At 39.4% G+C, this 27957-nt stretch overlaps 1 protein-coding gene across 3 annotated transcripts in view; it reads right to left on the bottom strand.

The window, feature by feature from the left end:
• LOC149806742 (myrosinase 1-like) overlaps window positions 1-27249 on the bottom strand; it is a 36714-nt gene extending 9465 nt beyond the window's left edge. Inside the window, exons 1-5 of one of the 3 annotated variants that reach the window (XM_089978285.1) lie at window positions 27104-27182; window positions 25404-25466; window positions 6618-6779; window positions 5588-5715; window positions 4291-4548 (exon numbers count right to left, since the gene is read on the bottom strand). In XM_089978285.1, coding sequence (XP_089834411.1) covers window positions 4291-4548; window positions 5588-5715; window positions 6618-6777 — 546 coding nt within the window. In that variant the 5' untranslated portion in view covers window positions 6778-6779; window positions 25404-25466; window positions 27104-27182. Of the gene's footprint in view, window positions 1-4290; window positions 4549-5587; window positions 5716-6617; window positions 6785-25403; window positions 25467-27103 lie in introns of all 3 variants that reach the window. The other 2 variants (XM_089978221.1, XM_089978346.1) reach the window with 2 other exon arrangements.
• Between the last annotated feature and the right edge of the window lie 708 nt (window positions 27250-27957).

The following is a 27957-nucleotide window of genomic DNA, read 5'->3' as shown; positions in this document are numbered from 1 at the left end:
GAATAATGTCAGGCAAAGATATTGCAAAAAGGTTAAACCGTACGTGGCTAGCCCTAGCATAGTTAGCGGAAACAGTTGGCACAATACTGCAAATCTTACCATGACAAGTTGTTCAACAGTTAGCAAGATATTAGAGGTTTACAGTGGTGAAAAAGAAACCAACACTGAAATTAAAGAACTAATTGTTAAAATGGTCACTATAAGTGTATGATTTGAAAATATCACTGAATGGGAAGTTGAAATGGATAAGCACAGCGTTCCAGATATAACATAGGCTGGTTGACGTTAAAGTCACTTTTCTTCTGAAGTGAAAGAAAGGAAAGACACCACGAATTTGCAAAATGTGTGCAGTTTCATTCAGAAACGTTTAGCGAGCTAGAGAGATATTATAATTGTATGCTAGTGGCCGATGAAGAAACAAAATGCAACCGAAGAGGAAAAGCAAGCAAATAGAAAAATTCAAACTACTCTTAAGATTTGAACAATACAAGTGGAACCTCGTTGATTAGGGCGTTTCCTTATGAAGATTGTACATGTTCATTGACTGCTCAGTTACAAACAAAGATAAAAAAAAATACATAGTGAAATTTGACTATTTTGAGGACAGGGAAGTAATGATGTGCAATGTCAAAAATCTGGGTAAAGGACTTTGAGTGGCTAAAGATTAATCTCCAAAACAGTTAATGATATATTTTATTAAAGTACGAGTTAGAGGCTATACAATATTTAAAATATCGAACACAGAGATATACTTGGACAAATTTCCGTGGAGTTATTTCCCTTATTCCATACAATTTTTTCCCCCATTATTTTGCCTTGACTGGCACGCCGTTAAGAATTACTAGACATTTATAATAAGTCAGCATGATTTAACCTTTAATTGATTTGATTTTTGTATTTTAGGCAGAATACACTGGCAATATGAAAAATTGATTGATGGGTATGCATTTTGGCTTCTTTCTCTTTGAAATGGGCATTCTGGTTTGTGTTCATATCTTCACCGATTTTAATCTTGTACATACATTTGTATGCAAAGTCACTTTTGAAACCACATAATTCGATAGTACTGATATATTGACGACTTCCCTCATATTGTGTAACAGAATCTCTGCACGTATTAGAAATGGCGTTTGTCATGTGCTGTCATCAACAATCAAGACCTTCTTGAAGTTACAAATTTAAAGGTATTTCATCATCACATTTTCAAGAACAAAGATACCTTAAGAATAGAAGAGGCGTTATCAGCTGTTTTTCAAAGCAAAATCAAAAGTTTAAACAGTGTTTAACGAGATGCATGATTTGTTGGCAACATATAAAAATATATTAGATCCACATGTAGATGTTAGTGGTTTATTTTGTTTCCTTTGTTTAAATAATGCTGTACATAAAATTAAAGGTGGTAACAGAGTATTATTTAGGTATATTAGATATTAGCATTCATGATGGAAAAAGGATTCAAATAAACATAAATATCCCCCCCCCCAAAAAAAAGATAATCACTCTTCTCTGAGGTGATGACAAAGGATATTGATAATTGAGATAATGAAAATGTAATTTTACCAGGCTATATTTAAACTAACCATTAACACTAATGTGTATATTTTATTATGCTGCTATCGTAGTCCCATGGCAAGCTAAAGGTTCTGGATCTATGACATGAATTTGATTTGATTGATATATTAAACACAAGCGCTCACATATACTTGGAGAAAAACAAATCTATTAAAATAAGGTTAGATTTATGCTAATTTTTCCCCCTGTTAACTTTACATTGTCAGAATCGTTCAATATTACCCGATACTGAACTCGCGCGACAATACACATTCACGTGCATAACGGAACTACTTTCTATTATAAACAAACAATGGACGCAGACGCCAGCACTTTAGATTTGTACACAAATCATGTACACTCGCGTAAGAGGCTCTTTACGTTGTGGTTGTTTAAATTTGTTTCTGAATGAACTAAAACATGTTTCATGGACTGCAAAAAAACACAGCTGTTTTGGCACATTCCGCGTTGATACAATGTTACGGATTTAGGCTAGCTACATTATATAACAGACGGAAGATAAGGTCCTTACAAATAACATACAAGTGACAAGTCATATACTCTCTTCTTTAGCTGGTGATAAGAATGGCAAAATAAAATATACTTACAGTTTTACATCCTGAATTTCCTCAAAATGTATTTTCTTAATTCTGCAAATCCGAATTACATAAGCCATGTCATAGGTTTTCAATCTGGATTACACATTTCGAAATTCTGCTGTAATTTCGATGATAAGTGCAGTTGCATCCTCCTTACTGCACTCAAAATGAAATAAGCATTAAATTCCATAGCGTCTTTTTTGATAATTGCAATTGAAAGACTTCATATTTTTCCCACATTATGATTTCAAACATTCAGTGACAGAAACAGAAACACATTTGCAGATGTAAACACGCTTCTCCCGCGCCACTTCAATCCGATGTATTTCATGTATAATTTGCACAGATGAATCCAGTCCAAAATCACAAACTTTCGTCGAATCGAAACAAAATACCAAAATTAATTCATTCCAGGTCAAATGGAAAAGTCGTTGCAATGCGCATTCATTCACAATATGACTGCAAATTTCAATTTTAACTAGACACGCCATTTTCTTTCGAAAGTTATGTCGAGCGCGTGACTAAGTTCAAATTTATCTGGGCGGAGTTATGTGCGCATTAATAATGATGTCATTGTGTAATGACAAATCTGCGCTTGTGTATTTAGTTTGGAATACGGCATTCATTCATTTACGTTGTTTCTTGTAGTGTATTTTGCTTATATAATTAAACCTTAGATAGAATAAAAAATGAGCATATAATAAAAAGGTTGCTGCATTTGTATGGGAAAATATGAACTCGTTTTGTCGGAAGGATATACTGCACTCCCAAGGTCGTGCAGTATTCCATCCCAAAACTCGTTCATATTTTCCCATACAAATGCAGTAACCTATAAATATCCAGGAAACCTTGATCGGATCTGAATACAGAACAAATAATCACATAGTGATTATTAAACCTGAATTCCAAACATTACCCAAAGGAAAAGACTTTTGGAAGTTAAATAATTCTTTATTGAATGATGCACAGCATATTCAGCTAGTTACACAAATTGTTCATGATAATGTAGAATAATATGCTTCAAATGCATTTGAGAATTTTCATGATAAATGAAAACCCTACTTTGTGTTAAATGATCCATAATGATTTGAATTAGTGTTATCAGGGATAAAGAGGACACCTATTTGTTATGCCACACAGACAAAACGAGCATATAAATAATCTAAATAGAATGCCAGCCTATTGTCTATTGTCGGTTTGAATTCAATACTCCCAATTTCTCGTTCCAGAATTCTGCTACACCTCTCAACTAGTGAAGTTGTTTTGTCAGAGTAACTTGAAAATTTCTCAGATGCTCCATGTCTAACAATCATCCATTGCTCTTTTAGAAAACCATTTCCTGTTTTTAGATTATATCTTTTCAGCCTTTCTTCGCTTGAACATGTGTGTGAAAACGCCCTACATGTCACCCTAGTCGTGTATTCTTTATAGTCTCTCTGCCCATACATATTCCGAAAATTTATGCTATCATTGTCAAAATATGCTTGTATTTAACACTGTTTGCTTGATATATCTGAATGTGAACAATGTCTGTTTGCCACTGCTGTGAGTATCATTCAGAAGGGGATTTGATTTTCTTCGCTTACCTGTGTAACGGGTTTGTAGAAGTTTTGATTAACCATTCGTTCAATTCAGCATATTTTATTTTAATGAAGTCTTGGATTATTTCTTCCCACAATTGATTGACATATGTGTAAACAACATAACAACACTACATTTCTCCAAAGTACAGTGATCGTCAGGTATTTAAAATGATATAAAGAAAGTACTTTGCACTTAAACAAATTATCGCATGATCAACAAGCCAACTTAACATCCATTAGCTAACGGTGCTACGATTTTCAACAGTTTGCAACATTTTCTACAATACTTTTAAACTTGTGAATGAGCTTAGATCGCTGTCAAATTTTCCAACATCACTGAAAATTAATTAGCACGGAGTTTGTTACAGTAATGATATTTGTAAATTAAAAAATTCAGTAGTTTATATTTTGTCGGCAGTGGTGTAAGTTTAGTAGGACCTTGATTGGTGCACTCGAGTAGAGGACTAATGAGAGTTCAGGCACTTGCATTAATGAATAAACTACAAATCAGCCACCTCAGCTACTACCTAGTCTCCTTACACTTAGAAGACCAATACCTTATCTCCGTACGCTTTGAAGACGACATCAGCATACTGCTTGTAGTATCCAACAAGAGACTCGTTAGCCCAGGAACCTATGTCTTCCAGGGACTGAGGCAGATCCCAATGGAAAATGGTCACCAGAGGGATTATATTATTCCGTTGAAGCTCGTTTATTAGCTGATGGTAGTAGTTCAAACCCTCTTTATTTACCTGCCCCGTCAGCGGATTCGGAATAATTCGGGTCCAAGCCAGCGAGAAACGATAATGGGTCACCTAAAATCAGAGATCTTAACAATAATATTATAGGAACTTGTTCCTGTCATTACATATGGAAAACTATTGACTACACGCAATCCCCTTCTACAAGTTAAAACAAGGTGTCTATCTTGAGCAGTTCGAAATTATTGCCATTCATAACTTACATCAACGTAAAGTCTTTTTCCTATGTACGATTTAAGTACTTTACCGATCACGAGACGAAGCAATAAACTTTGCATAAAAGTGGATACTAAATGAGCAGGGAGAATTTTTCTTTTACACCGTCTCCAAACGCCATCACCATCACCTAGTCAATTACATCATATATTGGATGAGTGAAAATATGACAACCCCGGTCTTTATACATAATCAGATCTGTGACGATTTAAGCTAAAATACTTTCATATTTATGTAACGCCGGCTCTCACAAATGGAGATATTTTGTTTCCCCTTGCTACTTTCCCCAAAACAGACAGTACGGGTTAAGGATCCATATCCTATCGAATAGCCTGCTCTAAATGAACTTCAGAGTATGTTAGAAAAACAAGTAAATAGATGTGAAAGGATATTTTCGCACTCACAACCCCGAAACTCATTGCGCCTGTAAAGAGTTGCCTTGTACCAGCCATCCCCTCCCATTCCCCAAACCTGACAAATTAAAAATGTTATTTTCTCAGAGGACTATTATCATACTAGGTGGACAGAAACTGGGAGTTTGAAATGCACTCCAGCCACTCACATACGATAAAATAACTTTAGTAGCTTCCTGCCTGTGTTGCCATTACATTTCATACGTAGACGCTCTTTTCACACCTAACACAACGACGACCGAAATTTGGGATCGGTAACTCTATCACAAAGAGAAGAACGGCCAACACAGATTATTTAAATCCATGACAAAACAACTCAAAAGTTTAACCTAATTGCACTGAAACAGTGCGCGGGAAATCACACACACACACACACACACACACACACACACACACACACATACATACATACATATAGATGGCTATGTGTGTGTGTGTGTGTGTGTCTATATAGACTAACCTACCCCTATTTTCTTCAATAGTTGAACATCCACCATGTACTTGTGAAAGCTATCACAAGCCACATCACCTGTAGCACCGTTCCAGCATTTCCCTGCGTGGCAAAAACGATCCCAGATATGCTCACTCTTCCCTGAAATGTCCATCAAGGCTAAAGGCATATCAGTGACTTCATGTCAATATGTCGGGTCGCTGTAAATATATACTTCAAAAGATCCTACTAGTTGTTAGATAAGAAAAAATAGTGTCGATTAGGTCCGAGGTAACAAGCATTAACGTATTAAAGCATGCAAATAGTTCAGACTGCTGTCGATCATATCAATATAATCCAGCCAAAGATAAAAATGACATATTGAGAAAGTACCAGTCCAAGGGGAAGGGAGTAGTGGAGGGTAGATAAATGGGTTCTGAAGACTCACTGGAAGTAATTTGGAGGCAGATAAGCCTGTTTGTCCTTTGAAGTAAACCAAGTATCTCAAACTATTTCATGATAGAGTCATTATAGTATGATACAATTTTGACACACGTTACCACAGGATTGCAATGTGTTTTGAAGCTTTGTTATCATTCTGTGAATACTTAGGAAGCAAACGTTAAGCCTTACACCTATTTGTGAACGCAAAAGATATGCTTCACTCTGTATGCCAGGCGCCGGCTTGTCAGCTTGAATCTGTCTTGAGTCAATGGGCAGTAACTGAGGGCATTTAGAGGCTGTTGCAGACGTGCGTTTAATTTCCACAAATGGAACATGTGAAATAGAACCGCGTTCGGTAAGTTGAAGCATCTGGGGCTTGTAGGGTTTATCATTGGTTGAAATTTCTATAAACGTTTCTTTTTAAGACACATTTCTTCAAGGACGATGCAAAAGTAATGTTTAATATTGTATCCAATCAATGAAGGAAACTGTACAGGGAAATATCGGGTAAAGCACTTCTTCAAACGAACGGTTGCAGAGTTTTGATTGGTTATAACTGTGATGACATAGAACTATGGATGTTGCATTTAAGACATACAACACAGGGTATTCATACTGACCGCTATCGTTCCAAGCACCCTCTATTTGATGTGCAGATGTAGCTAGACCCCACATGAAGTTGTTCGGAAACTTTCCGTAGTACTCAGCCCCTTCTACGGGAAGCAGAGGAAGAACGAAGACGTTGATCAATATCAGGGAAAATAGCGTGTCCGAATCCATTCCTGAGTTGACAATGACATGAATTTCAACGCAAAGTGTAACTCATAGCAGCGGGGTGTTTGCAGACTTAAAATGAGTAATTTTAGTTAGAAAGAAGGCTTTTAAATGTGACAATTTATGTTTTAGCGTTTGTAAATGTATCGAATAAGTCATTGAAACATTCAAAGCATGGGATGCTCTTGCCAAGAACGGCACACACGAGCACAAGAACGCTACAAAAGGAGTCAATATCATTGACTAAATATTGTATTCGATGACACTAATAAAGAGAAAGAGTGAAATAAGATAAATTACTTCTTTATTCGTGGATTTCTGGATTTAATTCACATTAATTATTTTGATTTTAATCTTTTTCTTGATTGCCAAAGGCTGGAAAATTACATTACAAGGATGAAATTCATTACACGGAAAATCCCTACTAATCCACATCTATATACGTAAAAGTACGTACAAGTCCAGGCAATAAAATGAAGATTCCACTTACGTGCATGAGCGCCAGCAAACATTTTTCCGCGGGGGAGGGGCAGCCATCTAGTCATGAGCCATTAAATTTTACAGATGTAGGCCCAAACATGTTTAGAGGTGAAATCGAGGGGGGGGGGCTGGCGAGTACCCTCCCCTCGCTCCTATATGTGCGGGCGCCCATGCTTACGTCATTGATACATATAAGTCTAGCGTCATTTTATACATATGTCAGGTCGGCAAAACTAAATCACACTGCAAAACTGTGAACGTTATACGAGTTAACGTTAACAAAAGTAATTATATTGCAACAAACATGCATTGGTAAAATAATAAAGGCAGCCGTATGATATATATATATATATATATATATATATATATATATATATATATATATATATATATATATATATATATATATATATATATATATATATATATATATATATATATGTGTGTGTGTGTGTGTGTGTGTGTGTGTGTGTGTGTGTGTGTGTGTTAGGTGACCATCTTATTGTGTCAAACGTCAACGTAATTAGCGCAGTAGATATCTTAAATACTGTATGTATTGTGAGTTTCGTGATGGAAGCATGAAGTTTGGCATGCAGCTAATGTATTCCCAAGGAAATATTTTTAGCTATCAGACCATCACATATTTTTTTTCTCGAGACACAAATGTCAAGCATGTTACATGATAGTCGACATCCATTTAAATGTTGCCCTAAATCTGCCACACTAGATCCACTTGAGCAGCAGGGGGGGCGAATCGGACATTTTGTCCAATCGTTATTTTGCTTAATTATTACTTTCTGCACTCAGCGGATCCGGTGTAATCAGCGCCTGGTAAAAAAAAACGACGTCGGTCCATCCTACACGATGGTGACGTCATTTGGTTTAATTAACACCTTCTGCGCGTCGATCCCCAGCGTCGTCAGCGTCCGGTAAGCACATCGACGACCGCGTCGATGTCATCGCCCCCCCTGCTGCTAAGTGGTTATTTACAATGATCTTACAAACAGAGTGATCACTAACTCCTCCTCCTGTAGATCAATTAGGTTATTTGACTGATCGGTGAGTTTAAAATTAATTCTCGTTAAAAACCGATTATGGCATCTCATATAGACCGGATTAATCGGACTCTCAACTATTAAAAATCCCGGAGGGGCTGTTGGTGAAAATGAATAAAGGATATATCCCTGTTGAGCTTGATTTGATTGCTTGGTATCTACCTGGTAACTCCCTTCGATAACATCACACACTAGATTGATTGCTATCACCGATGCGATATTTACGTTGTACGGGGCAATATGCCTACCATCATCCCCGTTATCGTGTCTGAGGATATGAGTTGATGGACTGAGAAAATCATTAAGAGACTTTCTTAGTTCTGGCGCGTTGTATCCTGGAAACTTGAAATCGGGTAAATCGGCTTCTGCGATATTATACTCGGTTAGGAATTTTTGTTTACTACCGTCTCTGTTAGCGGATATTATCCCGACGATTCGTTCATTGATATATTCCATGTCTGATATAAGTTGATTTAACGCCTCAACGTGTTTTTGTGCTTTTGTTGCCCGTAGCCATCCTAGTTGTGATTGGTAAATACGATTAATCTCGGCAAAATAACTATTAATATCACTTAAACTAATTATGGACGCGTCGGACAATTTAGGATTTTCCTCATACGAAAATATCCATTGCATGGTATTCCTGTCTTGAAATGTAAACCTACTGGGTAATAATAACATGCTTCTTATAATAGGCAAATCAATTTGATAATTGGGAAAAATTTCATAATACGGTTGCGCATTCGTGTGTGAGTCCGCGGGGATTTCATGAGGTGGATTCTTAGGCCATCCTAGTATGGTTCTTATTGAACTGTTATAGATATCAACCATATACCCCGGTGTGCTTATTTCAATCGTCGACGATAACGTCGGTTCATGAACCGTAATAGCGATTTTTTATTCCTTTCCTGTGATCGATTTTATCCTGCGTTGAAATTCTTTATTGATTTGTTCTATTTGGTATGACCCAGTTGGTATTGTAACCTCCTCCCAGTCTGGGGTCCCATCGGGTTTATTTGTCCGTGCAAAAACCAGCGAGTTATTAGGTTGTTGTCCGTTAAATGCGTCCGCTCGGATATTAGGCCAACTGTGATATACTCGCAATTTTGCCAGCGCTATTTCCTTCACTGGAACCGGCGATGGGAAGTTTACACTGAATTCGGGTTTCGTTGACGTTATCGATATCATACTTGTTTGTACCGGAGTGGTATTCTCCGCGATCCGCTGAAGCAACTGAAACCCTTCGGGGTTCAGTGACATTATTATTATTCGTTGTCTTTAGTGTCTAATTTCAACAACCAGAGTCCATTAAAGTGGTTCCGGTTTCCAGTTGAAAATCCTCGATTTTTGACATCGCGGAGCTATACAACTGGACCATCGTGGAGAATTCAACATCGGATACGAACAAATTATCAATCGATAACGAGATCAACCCGGATAATTTCGAGTACGCGTCGGATACTATTTGATGTTTTACTGTATACTCATTGAGTTTTTTCTGAAAACACGATGATATCTTCCTAGTGATTGCGTTGGCGACTCCAGCAACTGTTGTCATCGCGGAGACAGCGATTGGAACAGCGATCGGGGCTATCGTGGTCACCGTGGATAAAATAACACCGGTACCGGCCACTATACCCGACACCGAGTACACGACCGCGTCGATGGCGGTTATTTTTCGGCGGTATTTTTTTATTTTTGCACGGTATTGTTCGGAAAGCGTTTTCAAGTTCGCGGAGAATTCTTTTGCGGTATCGAATCGATATTGATGTGACGTCGGTGATACCTCTGATTCAATTACCTTGGTGGTCATTTTTATTTTAAAAGAGCTAGTGTTTTTAATTACTTAGATTCGCTACAAATTCCACATACCATGTAATGTTTGCCCCGGCTAGATTTCTATCAACGGCATAAATTGTAAACAGTTCAGTTGCGTTCTTGTCTATAATTGTTGATATTATATTGTTAAACCCGGATGAACTCGACGATAATATATTAAACTGCATCATTGAAACCAGTGTCAATCGATAAATGCCCTTAATAGTTGCGGTGATATTTACTGTATTCTGTGTAGGAGTCCAATCGAATGATCCATGCCGAATTGTGTATACTGTGTTGATGATGTTCTCATGAGGGGTTTTTATTTTTTCGAATTGCTCTGTTATTCTCGGTAGTTTTTCTTTAATCGCTTCAACATCAGTTATAACTATTCCTACTCCCCGCCAACTCGCGTCTATATTATTCTTGTTTGCTGCAACATTAGTTTTGATTGTTTCTATTTCCCGTGTAGTCTCGGTCATACTTTTTTTGTTCGCTGCAACATCAAGTTTGATTGTTTCTATTTCATATGTATGCACGTCTATGCCTTTTTTGTTCGCTGCAACATCAGTTTTAATTAATCCTATTCCCCGCCAATACGCGTCTACATTTTTTTTGTTCGCTTCAATATCAGTTTTGATTGTTCCTATTTCCTGTGTATGCGCGTCCGCACTCTTTTTGTTCGCTTCAATATCAGTTTTGATTATTCCTATTTCCTGTGTATGCGCGTCCATATTATTTATGATCGTTGTAACATCAGTTTTGATTGTTTCTATTTTCCGTCCATGCGAGTCTACATTATTTATGATCGTTGCAACATTAGCGCCGATTATTTCTATTTCTCGTTCATGCGCGTCTACATTCCCTTTGCTCGTTGCAACATTAGTTTTGATTGTTTCTATTTCCTGTCTATACGCAATGATATCATTTATAGTTATTGTGATTTCATCCGGCCTTGTATTTTTTTTACCAAAGAATTTATCAAAGTTGTCATCGATCCTGTTAACATTTTTTCGTAACGTGTAAAATTGGCCCGACAGCGTCGTAAACTCCGAAATAGTATTCTTTATTGTTGCAAGATTTGGTTCGGTTACCGTCGGGGTCCCAAAAAAACTAGCGGTAGTGAGTTGTATATCGGTGACAGATTTTTTCACCCGCGCGTCGAATTCGATCATAGATATATTCAACGATGTAAGTCTGTCTCGAACGGATGTTATCTCATTCATCACCTCCGATATATGTTTACCCGGTTTGAGTCGTCCGACGCCGGTATACAACGCGATAGTGCCATTGGCGACATTAGGATGTCGTATTAAAACGTCATCCAGCGACACATTACTGGATTTCAATTTACCCTGGCGGTCTTGAAATACAACTATTTCACCTGGGTCAACACTTGTTAAATTCAACGTATCAGCGATTTCATCCTCGATTAGTTTTTTTATGTCATCGGTGGTAGGCGTTTCCGTGGGCTTTTTCAGCGCCGAAACCGGTCGTCCCCAAATATCAATCATTATTATCTAATGTAATTGTCTCTAAATTTCCCACTAGTGTATTCGTTTACAACCACATGAGGTCGTTTCCGCGATGATGAAATCGCCGCGAGTACGTTCAATACCTCGCGGCCACATATCGGTGGGTCACTTAATTGCTGTGTTGGCAGCGTGGAATAAAAAACCCGGGCTGAACACGCCCGGATATACCGCATGAACTCTTTCGGCGGGGCTAACCCGTATGAATCAAAATAGACGATCGCACGCGGATCAATCGCGTACGCAACCCAATGAGTTCCCGCTCCGGAGGACCCATCGAGGTTAATTATGCCGGTTTCAATATTCCTTGGTGCCGCCGGTAATTGATCCCTCATAAAAACACCTCTGAAGTTTTTTATCGCTAGCGCGTTTGCGGCGTCTATTAAATCAAAATTAGACATTGGAGTCATTGACCCAGGAGTCATTGACTCCCGAGTCAATAAACGGTTCCCGGTAGTCTTAGACCCTTTCCCGAGTACCATGAATACGGGGTTCCCGGTAGTCTTAGACCCTTTCCGGCCACGGGTCGTTTTTTTTGTAGCCTTTCCCGGTTGCCTTCTTTAATGCCATTCCCGCCGCGGTACCAACGGCTCCTAACGCCGCCGCCTTAGCCACTGCTGGGGCCGCCGCGGCAATCAACGCTGGAATCGCAGCTAACAGCGGAAATATCCCACCGGTCTTTTCCATGTTTTTAATCGCTGCGGCTGAAAAATCTATTTGAACACCCTTTTTATTCTTCATCGCATTATTGAAATGTTTTATTTGACGCGCCGTCAACGATATCTTATGATTACCACCTGCCATCTGTGACGGCTTCAGCGTTATTGTGGTTCCACATTGTTTAGCCGACTTTGATCGTAATTTCTTGACTTGACCATCAGTCAACTCTACACTGACGACACTATACGACATTTTATTGTAAACGCGTTTGTGTTTTCAATTACATGTTTTCCACTGGCGCATCAACGATTCTCATTCGTCCACCAACACCTTCTAGCAGCATTGATTTATCGCTGAGAATGACAGCAACCGCTCTATAATTAACATTACCCGGGGCTATATGAGCTCGGAAGTGTATATCAACGACGGATTGTCTCGTTAAATCAAGATGTTCCAGCGAAAAATAATAAATCGGATACAGGTTTTTAAAATCAAGTTGTGATATTTGCAAACCAGTGTCGACGTTTTGATCACGACCCATATACGACAGCAATCGATGATACACACGTGCGATATGGTTGTCGCCGTAATTAAGCTGTATATCCTCGGATGGTTCCTGTTGTCCGTTTATTCTCAGCGAAACATCCCTGACTCCTAATTGATCAAATATCATATGGCTGTGTTCTTGACTACCCAATCGTCCCCTATTCTGTAGCGCTATGAATATATGACGCGGGGCTGAAACACCCTGTTTTGATGCTAGGTGCCATGTAAACGTATCGGCGACGTTATCCTCTTTAGCATCAGTTGTTACCGCTAGCCAACTCAACAACGATTTTCCTCCCTGTTCCATAAATGCTAACAATCGTGCTTCCGTGGTAACTGATGGAGTCAGCACCGGCATCCACAATGCCATTTTAGTTAAAATGACTTTACCGGCAGCGACGCCAGCAGCACGCCATATTGCATTGTTATCATCGCCCCTTCGCGTCAGCGCGATTGTATGCTTAGCCCCATAGATAACCTTCCTGACATTTCTGCAGAATCCAAATATATGATGGAGTGGAATCGCGCATGAAAACTGTCGGCGTGGTCCTTGCAACATTCCTACTCGTGCTGCGAATCCCATATTGTAATTACCTTTAAGACTTTTTATGATATTGAACTCAGCGTCCGGTCTTACCCTGCGGTCTGGATTGGCTGCTTCAGCTTGATTAGCAACTGCGGTATCTCTTTCCACTAGCACGTTAACGTACTGAAGATGATCAGCGTTATTAGTGGTGTCCTTTGCGAACATTATAGATGGGCCCGCCGATCTTGTATAATCATCCGAGTATCTCGCCAACCCAATTATCGTCGTTGCAACATCAACCTCGCGTTCTATTGATTCAATTTCTCGCCCGTCAATAAGATATCTGGCGCTCTCAAATAACGCCATGATACCGTTGTTGACGAAGCCAACTCGAACACGATGGTCATCTGCGTATGGTGCATTATCGGCGGCATTTGTCACGAGTTCTCCCTCAATTTCGATAAACGCTTCACACGGCAGAAAGTATTTACTGGTATCTTGGACTTGAAGTTCAATTCGCGATCGTAGGTCAGGTTGCGCTGCATAATAAGAATAAAATTGATAATCACGGACAGAATCATCCCTGCGCACTGGGGCATCCATATCAAACGCGGGATCAGCGGTACGCGCAAACATTCTATTATTTATCATGTTGATGTTTTCAATTGCGATTTTTTCGTCGTAGACCACTCCCCGCTATCGCGTTCATGAGCGCGTTGGTTGCCGCATCGGCGGATGGCGAAGTCGCCAACGACGGAGTCGTCGCCAACGACGGAGTCGTCACCAACGACTCTAGTTTTTCTTCCACGGCGTTATTTATTACTTTACTGACATTCGCAGGCATCACTGTCGTTGATGGCATTACCGGTGGTTTCTGTTTTCTTTTTGAGAATCTCTTAGATTTCACCAATGGCATTAGTTTGTCCCGCGCGGCTGAAAGCGCCTTTCCGGCAACATCTCCAATAGCGCTGATTCCCTTATCACGAATAACATCAATAACCTTCATTCCTAATTGTTTGGCTAACGGCGCTACTTTTGGAGCCATTCTTGTAAATAACCCCGCAATGGTGCTACCGAGACCATCTCCATAGTACGCGCGGTAAACAGGCAATCGCGAGTTTACCACGTAGACGAGTACTGGTTTATCGTGGTTGTAGTGTATGATCATCCTTATTAAAAACACCAGTTTTCCAATTAATCATCCACGAGTTCGTCTATGAGCGTTCGATATGCATTAATGTCCATAATACCGCCTGCAAATAACCGCTTGCAAATATCAGCGGCCTCATTGATTATTTCCGGAGAGTTATTTCCGGCTCGTTTTCCTCCAATTAGTACCTCTAGCCGTGATATATCACTGAGAACACTACCAGGACAGGTAACGCCGTAGGATTCTTTACCAACAGAGTATCCTTTTCCTTTTTTTGGTTTTATACTTTTTACTTTATTGTGGAATATTATATATTTATTATCACGCTGTGGTAATGCATCTTTATGTTTACTCGCTAAATACACCATTCTTGTCCAATCCTTTAACGACTTTATATTTTTCTCGTAACCGCTATTGATATGCTTCTTATCTCGTATGCTCTTAGCAAAATTGTTGGCAGCAAAATTAATTAATTCTTCATGGCTGAAGCCTCTAATTTCATCTATTGTGCTCTTCTTGAGTATAACACGGGGTATATTCTCCTCTTTTTCTTCCGGTATTTCTTCTTCCGGTATTTCTTCTTCCGGTATTTCTTCTTCTGGTTCTCTTGCGGTGGCGCCTAGTTCTTCTTCATCGGCCATTGTAACATAGGGTTCTTGTGGTTCGGTTATAGCGAGTGGTGGTGGCCTCCGTGTTGTAGCAGCCGCTATTTTTGCAGGGAGTGTTTCTAAAGACCTTTTTGTTTGTTTTGTCTCTGCCGCTATCTTTTCAAGCGCATCGAGGACGGGTACTGTTGCCGCCGTAACATCTTTGGTCGCTTTAGTTACCGGGGCAAAGAGTTGTTCGCTTCCAACGGCAAAATCAGTTTGCATTTGTTGCCGCGTTTGAAGTTGTTCTCGGACCCTGTCTCGTAACGGTATGAACTTTTTAAGCGCTGCTAGCCGCTCTCTGGCTAGCCGAGTAGTAAGTGATTCGCCTACCATTATTGCAATTGCAAAGCAATTTCTAATTTCTCGCCGGAGTTTTCGTCTATAATCCTTCTAATGTTTTTGATCTTGCTAGAAATCTCCCGGCGTCGTTCATAAACACGTCCGAGTTTTTTTCGTATTATTTCAACGGCAGTGAATAGTCCAATGAATGCATTTGCGTCATTGTGGTACAGGTTCTCATTAATCGTATGTTGTAATCGTTTTATAAAAAAGTACTCGCGGGCCAGGGTAAAACGCCCCCGTTTCGATTGTTCGTTAATAATCTCATAATCGGATAATATTTTTTCACTGTCGAGACCATCAGATAATTCAATTCCTTGATTTTTTAATTTTGAAATCTCGGCTAATATATTATTGATGTCTTCGATATTCATTATTCTTATAGAACATCTTGTTTTTAAATAAAAAAAAAATGAAACCCCGTGTATCAATCCCGAGGTGTTCATACTTTGTTTTCTTCCGGAATGGACAATTTATTGTCATGGCGACTTCGTCAGCGCCATAGGCGCCGGTGACTTCGTCACTCGCTGATATTTACATATGAAAATCGAATTCTATGCCCGGTCTTTTTGAGATTGCTGTTTGATATACTCGTTCTGCTACTTTTCGTATTGAGGCGATACAAATGTCAAAATATTTTCCTGCCTCATTCATCGACTGAAATATTTTTTCCTCGTGAGTTGTTGTATCAAATGACTTTACGGGTTTTGCTTTCTTTGAGTATTTACCGGTTTGGCCTTTTTTGGTATTTTGACTCTGCGAGACAGCTTGCAAGTTTATAAGAGAATTATCAGTCTTATTATTATTAATATGATCAATCACAAGTCCATTTTCGATTAATCCGTTGAATACCTCAAATACCGCCCTATGAACATAGTACTTCTTCTTTCCGGCACCAAACATCAGATACCCCTGATTACTTACGGTACCAACCGGCTTCTTCAGTTTGCGGTTTCTAACAATGCCGTCGCGAGATGCCTCGTAATTGACGAGCACAGGATGCGGCTGAAATTCTTGGTCCATTTATATAATAATACTACTTGTCTAATTTATTATTTGGTTTAATTATAAATCTTTCAACATAGTCTTGGGGGGTTTTGATGACGGAGTCAGCGGTGGGGTCAATGACGGCGTTTTTAATTCGTTTGTCATAATAGCGTTTTAGTTCCCTGTATCGCTTTCCGCCACAATTAATACACAACTGCGATTTTCCTCTTACACCAACGTGACAAACCAAGCACGGGAGGGGGCCAAGAGAACCATTACGAACGCTTTGTAAATGATACCCGCAGAATTCACCTCTACATGATTTATTGCACGGGGTTATCGACCCAATCATCAACCATTTGCATTTATTCATTATACTATATTCTTTTATTTAAATACTTGTTTTAATTATATGGATGAGTTTGAGAGATTAGCAGTAATTAAACCCTGGAAAAATATTAAGTTCAATCTCGATAGAGTCCTCAAGGACACACCAAAAGCGTTAATAAACGATAGAACCCTGTTGAGTAAAATACGCGATTGTATCGATGAATTCAAGCGTGATGGTGCATCTCATAGTTGGTCAACATTTCGAATTGATGGCGTTGTTGATGCTACCATGAACGACAACCGCGCGGCAACGATAATATCACAACTTGACGGTAAAAGGTATTTCTTCAGAGTAAAATTCATTGTCCGGGTGGAATCAGGCGATTGGATCATACGTGATAAATTTGAACCAGTTCTCAGCGACATGAAAACAGTCACTGTCAGCCGCGACTCCAAGCCGGGGTTGTTAACCGGAATTGACAGACCATACTATGAACGAGCGTATCCTGAAACAGCAGTTGTTTATGGAATATACCCGTTAAATAAGAAACCTGATATCGGAAAACTGAAACCGATGAAACAGTCAACGGGGATAAATTGTGTAGCAGAACGAATAATAGAGCATTTTACAAATGCATGTCGAGGAAACAAATTGACTGATTTACGACGTAGCAAAATCAACCAGTGGGAACTAACCGTAAAAGAGCGTGGAGCGACCATCAGCGACATAGCGAGATTAGAAACGTCGTTGAGATTTCCAATAACCATTACAACGATAACCGGTGAAGTATTATACGAATCGAAGTATAAATCGAAGGGAGCCCCAATCAAAATTATTGATCATAACGAACACGCATGGACGCCCGCGATCACAATATTTCCACGGGATAGAACAGTAAAGTATATACCCGAAGAATTCCTGGGAGAACAATTCTCCAAGGACGGTTTTCTCGCGGAGAGGAAAGTATTTGATGCTATTGCCTGCTTGTGTAAAAACGACCCTGTATCAGTGTGGTTACTTCGCAGCGCTGAAAACGATGCGGATACCTTTGATCAGTTTGTAAGACCAAACGGTAAATTATATCGCACTGAAGCGTTTCACAACAAGATGAAAAAAACCGCCATGGAATTTGAGGAGCATGATGAACAACTGCTAACAAATTGTTTTACGATTCCATCGGTTGTAGCTCATGTTGCAGCAAGGAAAAATGCGTGGAGACCAACGCGCAAGGAATTTCTACCGGATGTACAATCCAGTTGTTTGGAATACTATCACGGTGGACTATGGAACACTGAATACAACCGCGACGCTATGATCTCGGTTGATATGGTTGCCTGTTATCCAGCGAGTTTTCTCGGGTATGGATCCGCCGCTGAGTACTTTAGACGATTTGGACACCCCAGTCATGAAATGACTCGTGTTGCTATTAATGGACCACTGCCTGATTTTGATTTAACCGGATTCGCTCGCATAGTATCATTTGAATTCGCGGCAGGACTTCATCGCTGTTGTTATATTTGGATCGGTAGACACATGGCTGAAAAGAAGTGGCTGCCAATAGCGCTGCTACGGTATATGATTGATTGTAGCATGCTAGTTTCGCTGATTGTCAGCGACGCAATTATATCATACCGGGCGCAGACTGAAGTCTGGTTACCAGAACCGGAGCGTCTAGATAGCATAATTGACGAGTCCAGAAAACACGTTGATGCCGACGAGGAATATATCATCGAATGGTCCAGGAGGATATTTAACCAACGAAACAGAGAGGCAAAAGATCTCGGTAGAAGAATAATTGGTAAGTTCACACAAGGTGGAAAAAACCACGACTACAAACGATATTGCTCACGGCTGATTATAGATGACGCAGAATATGATTTCGTAATCAAGGACGCAGTGGCAAAAAATAGATACGTGAACTGCAAAACAGCTTTCTTGTCCAATGGAACGAGGTTGGGTACAGTTGTTACCTACAGCGATGGAGACAGCCCGGCGTATCCACATTTGAGGGCGTCTATGCTGGGTTATGCCGCTATCAATTTATTCTCGATGATAAATAGATTCCCCGATACCGCGGTTAGAGTAGCCGTTGATTCGTTTTATGTTGACGTAGCGTATAAGGAAAACGTAGCCGGGTTTACTAGTCCGGACGAGAGTTGGGGTACATGGAGAATTAAAAATGAAATACGACGCGATTATTCCCCGTCAGCAGATGTCACCGTTGAGAACAACTACTTACGCGGTGATAAATTGTCAGAATGGTCTAATGCACCATCGTGTTCTGATCCAATTTGTAGACACAAAACAGTTTATTTAAGCGGCTGTGGCGGGTCAGGAAAGACGACTCGGGCAATTGAATTATTTCGAACGCGGGCAAGTATAATCGTGCTTACACCGACCCATAGACTAGCGCGAGAGATAAAACAACGAAATGTTGACGCCGTTACTTATCACAGCTTTTTTCGATACAGCGGCGGTGAGTGGACTCCTGATCGAATGGGTGAAAAATTTATTCCTGAGGTTATCATCTGGGATGAGATATGTACTGTTTCGTTAGATACTTTACAAATGTTTCTTGAGTGGCTGCTGCGCGCGAATACAGCGGTGATCATGTGTGGCGACCATGGCCAACCACCACCATTTGTCGGCGAGGGTCCACATGATTGGTTAAGGGGTTTTGTGGACTATTATGAAGAAACCGATACTGATTATCGAGCACTTGATGAACAACTGCGCGAGGTTAAAAAACTAATCAGATTACAGCCGGATAAAATTCAATGTGAAATAATTCGCGAGGTGATTCCGGAAACGCCGTTAAATGAATTCTGGGAAACATGGAGACCAAACGATTTGATTGTAGCGAGTAGAAAGATAGTCAGAGACACACTTCAGCGGAGGTTGTTTACGTTGCATAAGGAAAAGTTTCCAACGCGCCCAGTGCCGTTATGTTATAGACCCGCGGACACACGGCGGCAGAACATTGAAGTTGAGATTCCAGCCCCGACAGCGTCGGGGGCAAAAAAACAAATTCTCGTGCTGAATGATATCGTGCTCGTTGATATCAGCGTCGTCGAGGACGCGCTACGTGCTGATAAATCCCCGTGGACGCTAGGATACGCAACAACAATACATTCCTCGCAGGGACTAACCATCACGGACACAATTGTTTGGATGGTTGATAATCGCATCGAATGGTCGAATCTAGTCTATCTTGCAGTGTCCCGAGTACGGAGAATAAATCAGCTTCGAAGAATTGTTATTGACGAAGCCACCGACGAAGCCGGCGACAAAGTCACCATCGATGCAAGCGTCATTGATAGAAAACTCTCGGGTTACCGCCAACAGGATAAAAAAAAACAGCGGCGTTTTGATATTGATGCCGAATTAATAATTGCGTTACGACAACAACAGAATAATCACTGCGCAAGTTGTAATTGTGTAATGCGCTGGCGTTATTTGGATAAAGACGCTCGCCAATTTACCGTGGACAGAATCGATAACAGTCTCGGTCATGTTAAAAACAATGTGAGGTTGACCTGTCTTGAGTGCAATAGACGCAACGGCGCTAGTTAAGACCACGCGGGGGTAATTGAGTATCGTCAGGTATCACTTGTAGTTGCTCGCGTGTAAATCCGCGCTGAGGAGCAGTTGAATCCAGTCTGTAGATCGGTGGTCTACCAGTTGATCGTGTTATCGTTGATATGTTATGCGTGGTAACACTCCAGATAGGATCAGTAGCTCTTTTTTTACCGCCTTCAAGCTCTCCTGGTTCATACAGATATCTCACGGTGACATCGCCGAGAATCGGCTTGGAAACGCTATCTATTTTTGATCTTCCGGGTATATACTCGTATTTAATCGCGTCGCTGGGCTTCATGTTGATTGCTCGGGTAATCTCGTTATTTAACGCGGCAATTACGCCTGGCAACCTTTTGACCCATTCACGAGATCGTTTTTCTTGGATGAATTCCTTCGCGTATTGATATCCAAATAACCGTTCAGCAACAGTCCGATTGAATCGTTCAACAATTGCCTGATCACGATGTAGCGCAGTATGACCTCGTCGTATCGCGACGCTATGATGTTTCAGCGTTGATAAAACAGCGCCGCGAAATTCACTACCAGGATCAACTTGTAATAGATTTGGCCAGCGCAGAGGACCTCTTCGATAAATTCTTTCAAACGCATCGGCTACTTCAGTTGCTGACTTTGTTTTTAACGGCTCCGCTTGTTTGTATCGACTCGCAACATCAACTACGGTTAGCGCGTATTTGTAACCGTTGTCATGCGGCAGAAATAGTATATCAGCCTGATGAACTTCATTAGGTACGCTGATATCAAAGCGCGAGAAGTTGATTTGTTTAGGCGGTGGTAGATAAATTTGCCATATAGCCTGTTTGGATAACCAATTAGCCGCAGTGGCCTTTGTTACCTTTGCAGCGCTTGCAAGCTTACCAATTGCGGCCTTCCCCTTCCAGTATCCTCTCGGAGAATAATAGATGGATTCCATGTTGTTATTAATTACCAGCGCCCACCATTAATTTACCTTTCATAGCCGATTTTACCAACCATGAGGCCAATTTTTCCTTGAAGGATTTATCGGGAATAGCATTTAGCGCGTGAATTAATTTTACATCCGCGATATGACGCTGTTGCAGATCGCTACTTTTGTAAGCAACATCATGAGCATGACACGCCTTATCGATAGCGTTTATTGGATACTCACCGGGTTTGGGCTGATTTTGATCATCGAGTCTAATATCTAATCGTGTTCCGGGGCCACAGTAGTTATATCCTGGGAGGTGCTTTTCTCCTGGATACTTTGCCCACGGTGTTCCGGGGAGTTTTGCCAATTTGGCTGCGATGTCACCTCCTCGCTTTTTTTTAAAACATCTCCGGGTCTAATAGAAATAAATCTAAATTTCTTTGTACCGCATTGTGCACACTTACCAGTAAGGGCCGATCTGTTATTTCTTGTTGTAGCGGTTGTCATATCATTTGTGCCAGTACGTACTCTACACTTCACACAATATAGATCCATAATTTATGTATAGAGATATGAATATAATTGATTTTTCGGCGACCAAAACAAGAGAACCAGTTAAGCATGTTGCAGCGTTACCAAACTCGATCCGGATGATTATCATCGGACCATCTGGATCCGGCAAGACGCAATTGTTACTCAATTTAATAATGAGATGGATGAAGTGGGATAAGTTGTATTTGGTTGCTCCTAGCGTAGATGATCAACGATGCTACGAGGTGTTGAAAGATTTCAACGAGAATGCATCAGCGATCGCTAAAAAAAATGTTATTGAGTTTATTACAGATATCAATGATGCACCAGGTATTGATGATATTGATGGCGACGTTAACAATCTAGTCGTGTACGATGATGTTATGTTAGACAATCAAAAAAACCCAGCTAGGATATTTTCCAGAGGCAGGCATAAAAACACCGACGTGATATATGTCACTCAACGATACACTCAGATTCCAAAAGTAATTAGAGACAACTGTAATATTCTTGCTGTATTCAACGGCGTTGATACACACATGCTACGAAATATTTGGCAGACATGGTGCGGCGGTGACATGGACTTCAATGTTTTTCGAAACTTTTTTAGTCATGCTCAGTCGACCCCACATGGATTCGTAACGATAAATTTACATGATCCTCGGACACGATATCGTATCGGACTTGACCAAATATTCGGTTAGTTGTAAATAATTTGCGTTGTAAATAACCACTTAGCAGCAGGGGGGGGGGGGGCGATGACATCGACGCGGTCGTCGATGTACTTACCGGACGCTGACGACGCTGGGGATCGACGCGCAGAAGGTGTTAATTAAACCAAATGACGTCACCATCGTGTAGGATGGACCGACGTCGTTTTTTTTTACCAGGCGCTGATTACACCGGATCCGCTGAGTGCAGAAAGTAATAAATAAGCAAAATAACGATTGGACAAAATGTCCGATTCGCCCCCCCCTGCTGCTACTTGTGGGTTTGCAAATCTGATTTGGTTGTATTGTTTCAATTAGTTTTGCATTCATAATAATTGTACAGGATTACATAATTTGCTATATTTTGTTTGAAATGGTTATCACAAAGGTGAATGTGAGAATTGGAAGAGAAAATCTGGATCTGGCAGATGCTTGGAAGTCCTGATCCCTGCAGGAATAGTGCACAGAATCTCAATGCTGAAGTGACTGCTCTTGATGGGGTTGCAGTGGTCAACATGCTTTGGCTTGCCTAGCAATAACAAATAGTGATTTTGGAACGCAGATGTCTCTGTAGTACATCAAATCCCAAATTCAGCTAGCAAGCCAGGACAGTTTCAAAGCACAGAATAAGATTGGCAACGAAGATTGGGGTTCTTGGAGACTTCCAGTGCACTTCACCGAAACTGGCACGAGTTTCTTCGAATTGATGCAAGTAAGATGGACCTGATCTCTCTCCTAGCTACCAGCGCCTCAAAATCCCTTACCTGTGGGTTGCCTTGATCAGTTTGTTTTGTTGCCAATGTTTCATGCAATTTACTGGATGTGACATGGTGTCATCCTTGGGATCAAGAGGGACGAAGACTGCATGGGAAACATTAAAGATTACGGCAAGGTCATATCATTACTCTGTGCTTTGGAAGTTACACCTGCGTCCATACCTGACTGGTTGCAACCAGTGGAACGCTTTGTCGTCTTGCTCTATGACCGTACCAGTAGCTCGGAGTGTGTAAACCAGACTCGCTAAGAGCTCTTCGCTCGTAAGGGCTGAGCACTTGATGACCTTTCCCCGACAAAGACAGCACTGATCCATCAAAGAAGGCTGCGTAAAAACGCAGGCCACTGTTGCTCCTAGATGATATTGAGGCTCTTGAGCTTCGAAGGCCAGGTAATAAGGGGTGGGGTGAGGGGACGAAACGACAAATGTTGGTTCAAAATGTGCTGGACAACTCTTCAAAAAGCTACAAATCTTGTCGACAACTCAGGCGCTGAAATTACAAGAAGAGCTACACGCAATAGTGCACATGCCATAATGCAGATCACCAGTGCATTGTCCTTGGTCATTGCAGTGGAGATTGTTCTTGAGCCTAATATATCTACTATAAAAACACCGTGCAATTAAAATTAAGTTATAGAATTGTAATTGTTGGTTATAAGTTTTCCTTTTGTTGCTATAATGTGTCTTTGTTTAAGAAATTATACGATTTAATTTGTTTGAAACTTCACAATTTATAAATTATAGCACCTTATTATGATCACTATCCAGTTATTATAAATGCCACTATAATTGAGGTAATTCAATATAATCAAGTTCGAAATCCCACAAGCAGATCCAGTCTACCTAATTAAGGACAACATGTAAATAAACTGCGGCCATCATGGAAAATAGATAAAAGTACTTATTGCTGGAAAAATGTAATGGTGCCAAACATTGTAATTTTTAGGAACTACTGTTAGACATCTTACAGGCATTTTCAACGGACTCGAATATTTGCGTGGCGTGTGTGTTGAGATTTGAGGGGATATAAGCAAAGATCATGAGGTTGCCAAATAATGAAGTTTCATTTATGAGAAGGAATGAAGTATGTATAAAATGTGATATCTCAAATCAGAATATATTTTGCCGCCTTGTTTCAATACAACTTACATTATCCTTTATAAAATTAAAAAATAACAACTGCCGTGAAATGGACGGACACCATAATTGATGCTTAGCAAAGCTGATAATTTAACATTTTTTAAACTTTTTTTTAGTTCGGAAAGCAATGCTACATGCCAAACTCAGCCGAAAGCTTCGTGAATACAAAAAGCTATCAATCTCCTTGGTTGGGTCTAGCGCTAAATAAACTATACTATAAATGAATGTCAACTTTCAATTACGGGGCAGTTGGTGGATTTAAACGGAACGTTTAGAATTTTATTTGGCTATATTATGCAGAGGAAATGTAAGTCGAGTGTCTTGACCAAACATACACCGAGGAAGCCAACCTGAGATGGCCCGAATGGGTATCGAACCTGTGATCATTGAATTACCACTTTTAATCGCTTATGGCTAAGACTGTTTTTATATTTCACATTTTTTTAAAGAAAAACTAAATGATTCTGTTCTATCTTGGTTTTATTTTTTTGTGTTGCTTATTATATTTTGGTGATTTATATTTGTAAAATTTAAGTTATCGGAAATTAATTCAGTAGAAATTTTTACAACACTGTATTGTACTCCTTTGAAAGTTGAAATTTTTTACATTGACATGCTCCAATACAATATGCATTAACTCTGCGATTGTTCTTTTAACTTACATGAAAAATAATTGCAATTCTATGAAGTAGATATATAAATGGTCATGCCAAGACAACTGCAGAAAGTTTTCTAAATTTATTACATTGCAATTTTGTTCCTTTCATCCAAGTCATTTATATCAAACGTTAATGAGGAATCCATGAATAATAACATGGCACCAGTTAGATCCAGTAGGGCCTTATAAAATGACTTTTATATTTGTGTGTTGTTGTGTAACGTTCGATAAGTTAGAAATGCACTGAAAATTACTCACACAATATGTGGAAATCTTCTGACTTGTACACCCTCTTGGACGTTGATCATATATCCCTAAGGGCTGTAAGAATAAGGGTTTTAAATCTGCTTTTTAATAAAGGGCGTCCTTACACACTGTATACACCAAAACGCCTGTTCCGAATTTTGACATACTCTCCATCGTAGCCTCTAAGGAATTAAGGATTCTGTATCCGTCCAAGTGTTGCGTAGTTAGATTCAGAGGCGTTTGTGTCACAAGACTATAATGTTATGTGTACATCTATATGTACATATAAACACTTAATAATACTTGATGAAATATTAATATAGATGTTTAAGGACAAACCAGCAGAGATTGAGATTAACATATATCTTTACATGTTCTGAGGGTCTTTTTACACACATGTCTAACAGTACAATGGTTGATTAGAAACAGTAAATAAGACGTTTCAAACGTTCAAATTACTGAGTAAATAAAAATGAATTATATTCAGTGGCCTTATTTTATCGGAAAAAATATGTTGAATTATTGTCAAGCCTAATTGACTTATTGCAAATGGCGTTTCGTCATTTTATCTATTCCAGGTTATGTAGTACAATACGGTTGTACAGATAAAGAAAGGAATAGGTGAGGCACGAAGTGGAAAATCATGTGTTAAATGCAAAATGAAACTCTGTCATGAATGAGAATTTGTTACTTTATTTTTGCAATAATAACGAAAGCTAAAATATATTTTCATCTAATACATTTGTATAATTTTTTCACGTGAATATAAAACACATACATCAGGACTAAAGTCAGTTATCACAAATTAACTGACATGTAATGTATTATTATTATTTATAATAAACTTCCCGTCTGATTGAGTAATACGGTATTACATATACAAAAGATAACACTTTCATACCAAATGGTCCAATTACCTCCCCTTCCCACCCATCTTAACAAAACTTACTGTTTTAACAGTTCTGAAATAGCATTCTCTTGTGTTGTAAAAGACCTTCTTTTGTTGAAACTAAATACTTGGGGAATTTATTATCATGTAAAATATTGGATATTATTATGGCTATGTACGTTTTGGCCACATCAAATCAAGGTGACGATGTGATAACCCTATTACCTCTGAAATTTAATGTCGTATTCGTCTACGGTCTGGGTTCTCGACAGATTTCAAAACAGAAGTCATTTTAACCTTGATCCTCAAATCTCAAGAGTCAAAATGAAAATTTCGGGAGTCAAAACTGAAAACTCTTCATTTGTGTTTTGACAGTCATGAGTTTGTTGCTGGGATGGTTCATGGTTAGTAAAGCAAGCCGATGTTGAAGAGTTATTGCTTAATGTTGAATAAAGAGAAACACTTGTACAGGATTTTGTAAGAAACATACAAGCAGACAGTGAAACAGACATGGCCATTAATAATATGTGTACAAGTGTTTCTTTTTCTAATTATCTATGGCTGGCAGGTTGACTCTGAGACTGAGAGATAAGAAAATATACTTCAACGATCCATTGCTACTTAACAGTTCACAAGTACATCTAATATAACAAAATTATTCCATATTCGCTATTTAATCTGGAGTAATTCGAAAGAACGAAATAAATCAATAAGCATAAAGTTTGGTAAATTCTTACTGAATGATACATTAATAAATACCCGATTATTAAATGTTTGACCAATTGAAGCAAATGAACCCGACAATTAAAATTTGTCCACTTACCTTTGACAAGTTGCTTCGCGAGTCGCTATATTTTCCAGTTTGGTTTAATTAAATATTATCTGATAGGCAATTTTGACATACATTAATATGTGATCAAAGATTATTCCGTTGAAATCATAAATCATTCATCCCTGTAGCTATCACAAACGTTTAAGATAATCTCAAACGAACCTAACCTTGATACAATTGTACACGCTCAGTTCGTATTGACTTTACGTATGTGCGATAACATTTTGACGATTAGGTGTAAAAAGTAGTTTAGCAAATGTCGAACACTGGCACATACTGTAAATGTGTTAAGGATTGCGCAAGCTCAGTAGGAAACTGCTTGGAAAAATTCAGGGGTAATTAAGACTGATGCTGCGGACCAAATCAACATGCGTTATAAAAACGCACATTTTGAAATTTTGTTGCGTCAGAAAGGAGTTAACTTTAAATTTATAGAGTAAAACCCGATAGTGTGCGTCTGTTGAGAGCCCTGTCCGTGTACACCAAGGTGACTGCTTGCTTCCAGTTTCGTTTTCATTGTGACTTAATAATCTAGAACAACAATTAATTTTAAAATGGTCTGGCTGCTTAGAAACTGATTTATTAAAGATTGTTATATTCTCAGAATCAGCCGATGGTTTAAAAATGAGCTAGATAAATTGTATGATTGCTGTTAGAGGTAAAAACTCAGCAAATATTCAGAAATCGGAAACAATATGCTTTAGAAATGGTGGTATCTTACCTAGACACATCCAAGTTAAAATTGGTAATTTAGTGATAGTAACTTCAATATATCATTTCAGCCGGCCAAGAAAAAATTTGTATTGTGACTTTTTTAAGTGAATCAAGGGAAATTGAATTTCGTA

Source organism: Sinohyriopsis cumingii, chromosome 1, assembly GCF_028554795.1.
Source record: "Sinohyriopsis cumingii isolate HCF-2022 chromosome 1, ASM2855479v2, whole genome shotgun sequence".
In the NCBI taxonomy this organism is placed as follows: Eukaryota; Metazoa; Mollusca; class Bivalvia; order Unionida; family Unionidae; genus Sinohyriopsis; species Sinohyriopsis cumingii.
This window is presented reverse-complemented; position numbering and strand designations above follow the sequence as displayed.